We start from the raw sequence: 6,754 nt of genomic DNA, 5'->3' as shown, positions 1-6,754 counted from the left end.
AATCAAGAGACTTCACAATTATCTTCAGGTCATTCTTCATCCGCTGAAGTGGGGTTTAACCTTTAAATACTGTCATCGATGAATAAAGTGTTTGCACAAAATCATTAGGTTATTTATCAGAAAGTCTAGGTTCTTATCTTTCACCAGTACTCCAACAAAGGGAATATTGGTGTATGTTTGGAATGAAGACAGTTCTGAAATTCAGGCCAGAAATGATGCACAAGTTCACAATGGAAAAACAAATGTTCTACCGTTTCAATGTCTTTCTCACAGAACCCACATGAATTGTTCTCCCAATTAAATCTTTCATGCAAACAGTTATTACAAGGATAAATATCATTAAAATTTTAAATGTCACTTCTTTGGCCTTCGGATATACTAAATACCTCTTCCTTATTTTCTTTGCCTCTTCTTCACTAAATTCTTGAAGAACATATTTTTGTTTCAGTTGACTGGGGAAGTATTGTTTAATTAATAGCTTTCTGATAAACTTTTTGCAAATTGTTTGCTCTTTAAATGTATGCCTTCAATACAAAGTGATCTCATTTACAGTATTAGATACAATACAAACTGTTGAATCATTGTAAAGATACTGCGATGACCTTCATTACTTGTTTTATTCTCTAACTGAGCAATGAAGATTAAATTTATCACACAAATCACTACAATATAAAAAATCACCATAATTATCCATCAAATGTGATTGGAGATGTACATGTGCTCTCTGGGAAGAGAATGTAAAACACTAATAAACTGTGCAGGGTTTTAGGGAATCAACGACTTCAAGAGCTTTATTTAACTGTAAGGAAATGCGCTGTTAAAGGTCTAGTAGAAGTAGAGTTTAATAATCCAATGATGCTGTTAAATGTTCAGGGAATATAAGCATCGATCATAGGTGGCGCTGTGCAGCATCATGATGATCTGAAACCCGCCAAACTAAAGGAAGAGGAAGAAGAACGCGTCATCGCAGCTTCCGGCGTCACTATGGCGGCTCACGCGAGTGAACTGGAGATCGCCAAGAAGAATTTAACCGATGCGATCGGAGACAATGTCAAACAGTGAGTGATGATGAGCAGAAAATCATCTGGGTCACTGCCACTGTATCACACATCGACTTTATGATTAATACTGACATGAACGAGTTTATATGAGAGTAGAAACTGGTGCTGCAGATCGACAGATCCATACACAACACTGTCTGTGTGTTCACATACTGTGTTTACTGTTGTTATTGTTGTTTACTGTGTTTGACAGGAAGCTCATGTTTGTTTTTCTGACATTAATTGAGCTCTAATCGTACAGACGTTTTGTTTTATAGACATGAGTTTAAAACATTTTAGTATAACGTTTGTAAATCTTGACTGGTCAATGTTTGGTTAGTAAAAGGCCATTTCACTACTCACTGGTCGTTAGTTGCTGGTTGGTAAACTAGTCAAAACCAGGTGGAAAAAAAAAACATTGTCTTTCATCTGTATCAGTGATTTCCTCCTCATCTGTGATAGAAACAATCACATACATTAAAATCAGCTCCATGTGTTTCTGATCTTCTGGTTCACAGTTACTGGGCGAATCTGAAACTCTGGTTTAAGCAGAAAATCAGCAAGGAGGAGTTTGACCTGGAGGCCCGGCGTCTGCTGGCCCAGGAGAACGGTAACCTCGCGCCCTGTGTAGTGTCCGTCACGCTGACTGTGTGGGTGTCAGGCTTTCATTGACCCTTCATGTGTTTTCCTCTACAGTCCACGTTCACAATGACTTCCTGTTGGCCATTCTCACTCGCTGCCAGATCATCGTGTCCACATCAGGTACTTCACTCTTCTTTACTGTGACTGCAGATCTTTGGGTTTATGATGTTTGGTGTTGTTGATGTGTGTGTGTGTTGACAGAGGGCACCAGCTCGCTGCAGTGGACCGGCGGATCCGCATCCAAACCGGGCAAACCCAACCGAGGCAAAAAGAAGTTTCCCTCCGTTCGGCAGAAATTTGATGTTAGTTCTGTCTGTTCACCCACATCATGATTCTGTTGACCAGATCAGGGTTTGTGCAGGTCAGGGATTAAACTCATGCTGTGTGCTTAAAGAACAAACGTCTGCCAGTGGGGAATGAACTTGTTTTCCCTTTAAATTAATAAATAAGTTTTCTGAGCCCATTGGCAGATTTTTGTTCTTATTGTAATCATAAACTCACTTCATTTTTAACATTTTCTCTTAAAAAAAAAAAAAAACAGACTTCTGTCATTTTGCTTTTCCAGTGAGTCTGTCTTCATTTATGAATCTTTAGACATTTGCACTGGAAAACAAGACGTTACTGTAGTGTGATCTGAAGAACAGTGACAATATTTCTAGTGGTTTGTATCAGAGCGATTCAAACCATAAACCTTTTTTGTAAAATTAATTAGAAAGTAATGGAGATCTGTTTTAAGTAGTCTCAAGTGTTGCTAATACAACACATTCACATTTAGAGATTGTATTGACATATTGTGTTCGATTCAAATCTTTCCTTAAATTTTCGTGGTCTTAAAATGGTCATTAGTTTTAAATCTACTGTCATCAAACCTGCAGAAACCCTGCAAATATACATTCACTTACTTTCTTAAATTTTTTTTTATTAGTTTAAAACAGTGCAACTATTATTATCATTATTATTATTATTATTATTATTAAATTATATGTGACCCTGGAGCACAAAACCAGTCTTAAGTATCACAGGTATATTTGTAGCAACAGTCAAAAATACATTGTATGGGTCAAAATGATCGATTTTTCTTTTATGCCAAAAATGATTAGTGTATTAATTAAAAGTCATGTTGCATGAAGATATTTTGTCAATTTCCTACCATAAATGTATCAACTTAATTTTTGATCAGTAATATGCATTACTAAGAACTTCATCTGGACAACTTTAAAGGCAATATTCTCAATATTTTGTTTTTTTTTGCACTCAGATTTTCAAGTAGTTGTATCTCGGCCAAATGTTGTCCTATCACAGCAAACCACACAGCAATGGGAAGCTTATGTGTTCAGATTTCAGACAATGATATAAATCTCAATTAAAAAAAAATGACTCTTATGACTGGTTTTGTGGTCCACATACGTGTGTTGATCTGTTCATGTGGTTGAGACGTGTTTCATGTGTTCGGTGTGTGTGTCGCAGCATCGTTTCCAGCCGCAGAATCCTCTGCAGGCGGCGCAGGCGTTCAGTCCTCGTGAAGCGGCGCTGGAGGACGACGAGCTGAGACTGAGCGCTCAGACGCTGCTGCTGCCCACCAGAGGACAGATGGAGGCGCGCATGATGGTCACCGCCTTCGAGATGGGCCTGGACAACGTGAGCGAGGACGCCGTCAGCACCATGTTCTGCGCTTTAGAGGTTTGTGTGTGATAGACAGATGATGTGATTGTCAGAACAGCAGCTGTGGTCTGCAGCGGCTCTGATTGTAGTGTTAATATTGAATAATTACATAAGAATAATTAAATTTAAGAGAATGTTGCTTATATTGGCCCTCATCTTGCTTCCTGATTTATCATATACATTATGAAAACTGAGGAAACTTAGAAGCAAAAACACTTGACATTCCAAATATTATTTCCAATAAATTATAATCATGTCTTTCTATTAAAACAACATCAGAAAGGCACAGAGGAGCATAAGCGCATTTATTCAGCTTCAGTCAAAAACAATACAGTCAAGATCATGTTTGCATTTATTACAGTTCGTTACTGTGAGAGATGAATAAACTCAAACTCTCAGATCATCAGCACTCTTTCAGTAATATACACTAATGGTTGCCAGTGACGGTCAAGTAAAACTGAAGGCAGAAAATGTCTTTTTATCAGAGAAGCTCTGATTGTTGTCACAATAATCTCTTTATCTCTGTTGTCTTAATCGACAGATTTCATAATTGAAAGTGAATTAGGATGAATGTCCAGCTGCTCTAGTGTGAGTCAGATATTGATCACCGGCTGTTGTTTCTGTTTTGCAGGTTCATTTGAAGGACATCATCACCGCTCTGGTCTCACGGAGGAAAGCCTACCGTCTGCGTGACGGACACTTCCAGTACGCGTTCGGCAGTGACGTCACACCGCGGCCGTACCTGAAGAACAGTCTGCCGGCGTACCACAGCATCACTGAATGGCACGTCCCTACTAATAAAGCGTTTCCATAGGATAAGACAGGACAATATTTGGCCGAAATGCAGCTATTTGGAAAATCTGGAATCTGAGGGTGCAAAAAAACGAAATATCATCTTTAAAAAATCACCTTTAAAGTCCAAATGTCCAAATGAAGTTCTTAGCAATGAATATTACTAATCAAAAATTAATTTTTGATATATTTACAATAGGAAATTTACTAAATATCTTCATGGAACACGATCTTTACTTAATATCCTAATGATTTTTGGCATAAAAGAAAAAACAATAATTTTGACCCATACAATGTATTTTTGGCTATTGCTACAAATATACCTGTGCTTCTTAAAGGAGAAGTTCACTTCCAGAACAACAATTTACAGATAATGTACTCAACCCCCTTGTCATCCACAATGTTCATGTCTTTCTTTCTTCAGAAATTGTTTTTTTCAGGAAAAGGATTCAGGATTTTTCTCCATATAATGGACTGATATGGTGCCCTGAGTTTGAACTTCCAAAATGTAGATTAAATGCAGCTTCAAACGATCACAAATGTGGTTGTATAATTTTCATAAAAATAATGCAATTTAAATACTTTTTAATCTCAAATGCTCGTCTTGTGTTTCTCTCCCTGAACTCTGTGTATTCTGACTCAAGACAGTGTATGTTGAAAAACTCCAATCGTATTTTCTCCTTCAGATGGGAGTTTTTCCACATACACTAACTGACATTATCCGGAACAAAAACAGTTCAGACAGAGTAAGACAAGACGCGTTTGACATTAAAAAGTATATAAATAGCATTTTTTTAAATGAAAATAACTGATCGTTTCACTAGATAAGACCCTTCTTCCTCGGCTGGGATCGTTTACAACCGCATTTGTGATCGTTTGAAGCTGCATTTAAACTGTATTTTGGAAGTTCAAACTCGGGGCACCATATCAGTCCATTATATGGAGAAAAATCCTGAAATGTTTTAATCAAAAACACAATTGCTTTACGACTGAAGAAAGAAAGACATGAACATCTTGGATGACAAGGGGGTGAGTACATTATCTGTAAATTGTTGTTCTGGAAATGAACTTCTCCTTTAAGACTGGTTTTGCGCTCCAGGGTCACAGATGTGTTTGTTTGTTAAAGTGCTGTGCTAATGAATGAAAACATCAGATGACTGATGAGTTATTTCCATGTTCAGGCCTAGTGAATGATTAAGTGCCGATGCTTCAGCTCAGTGATTTGTGATGTTTGTGTGGTTTGATTCAGTCCTCCTCCGAGCGCATCACTTCCTGCCGGTCCTCCTCCTCAGGTGTTGCCGGATGACGCGGAGCAGCAAGCGGCGCTCCTGCTGGCGTGTTCGGCTGACAGTCTCCCGCCGCCGCTGCCGCCCATCAGTGTGTTCGACCTGCTGGAGGCGCTACAGGTGCGTCTGCAGTAGCACTGACATCAGATCAGTGCGGTTCACAAACTCACCCTCTGTGATTAGAAAGAAAACAACAATAACAACAACAGAATGATGTATGTTTTCAGCCGGGTGGTTGAATGTGGAATGTGGAAAAATATTTTAAAAAGAATAGATTTTTATCTTCTTTTTTTTCCTGGTTACTTTTAAAGTTTTAGTAGTGTGTTTTTTTTTTTTTTTTTTTTTTTTTTTTTTTTTTTTTTATTGGTGTATTTTTTTAATATTATATTTAATATTTATATTAAAGTAACACATTGTTTTTGTTGGTTTGAGTTTAGTTTTTTGAATGGTATTAGTTAACTATCATAACCCTGCGTCTGTTTCTTCTCACAGATGCCTGGTTTTGACTTCCACAGAGATTGTCTTTTTTTGTTGAGCTGTGTCTAGTTGAGTTAACCGGGGTTTGTGCGTGACGCTGTGCTGGTGTTTGTGCAGGTTCAGCGGCGGGTGATGCCGTCTCACAGCATGTACGCCCTGAACATGGAGAGGATCCTGAGCCGCCTGTGGCACCCCAGTCACGAGGAGCTGGAGCAGGACCACATCCACCGCCAGCATCTGGCCAGCAAAGAGGGTCTGCTGGTCAGCTGACAGATGACAGATGACGACGATGATGAAGAATAGACACTCGGCATCACTGCTCGTTCAAGTAGATCTTCAGCCAGAGACGTTACGTGATGATCATCGTTACAGACGTGCTCCACGTCAGCCGTACTAACACACGCTCAGTGAGCTGGAGTTGAAATATTGCTGGGCATTACTTTGTTTAAAAAGGCAGTAAATATGATTTTGTAAATATTTGTGTATTGTTTTCATGTCTAGTTTTTGTAAGTATTATAAATAAAATCTGAAACGTGCCTGTGTACATTTCAGTGTTTTTATATCCAAGGTCTGTTCTCTTTAATTACTCGTTAATTGATGCAGCACATCTCATTGAGGCAAAGTCAAAGGAAATTGAATGAATATCTGACTCATGTTACACTAGAATTACAGGGGATGAGCTTATAATAATTAGGATCTCATATATGGGCCAGTAGAAACACTGCTGGACAGATGAGAGACATGATGTACATTGGATGGACGGTTTCATAGGGTTCAGTATCTGTTAACTACACACATTGTTCTCTGGGAATATTGTGCACTACAGTGACTTAACAGATCAGAGTATTCATTTAG

General features: G+C 38.5%; 1 protein-coding gene across 1 annotated transcript; it reads left to right on the top strand.

The window, feature by feature from the left end:
• Window positions 1–927: 927 nt before the first annotated feature.
• On the top strand, window positions 928–6,443 carry tada1 (transcriptional adaptor 1). The gene is made up of 8 exons (XM_051123437.1): window positions 928–1,058; window positions 1,559–1,650; window positions 1,737–1,802; window positions 1,884–1,984; window positions 3,150–3,362; window positions 3,976–4,127; window positions 5,386–5,542; window positions 6,017–6,443. Exons 1-8 carry the CDS (start codon window positions 985–987, stop codon window positions 6,167–6,169), a joined length of 1,008 nt encoding a protein of 335 aa, XP_050979394.1. The 5' UTR covers window positions 928–984; the 3' UTR covers window positions 6,170–6,443.
• Window positions 6,444–6,754: the final 311 nt, after the last annotated feature.

This window comes from Labeo rohita, chromosome 2 (assembly GCF_022985175.1).
Source record: "Labeo rohita strain BAU-BD-2019 chromosome 2, IGBB_LRoh.1.0, whole genome shotgun sequence".
NCBI classification, from domain to species: Eukaryota; Metazoa; Chordata; class Actinopteri; order Cypriniformes; family Cyprinidae; genus Labeo; species Labeo rohita.
The sequence above is the reverse complement of the archived record's forward strand: the minus strand, read 5'-3'. Positions and strand labels throughout refer to the sequence as shown.

Bases quoted from the DNA above. Each gene is read 5' to 3' on its own strand.
- tada1 (XM_051123437.1), top strand. From the start codon at position 985: ATGGCGGCTCACGCGAGTGAACTGGAGATCGCCAAGAAGAATTTAACC. The intron at 1,651-1,736 runs GTAACCTCGCGC...TTTCCTCTACAG, and splicing joins TCTGCTGGCCCAGGAGAACG to TCCACGTTCACAATGACTTC. The intron at 5,543-6,016 runs GTGCGTCTGCAG...GTGTTTGTGCAG, and splicing joins ACCTGCTGGAGGCGCTACAG to GTTCAGCGGCGGGTGATGCC.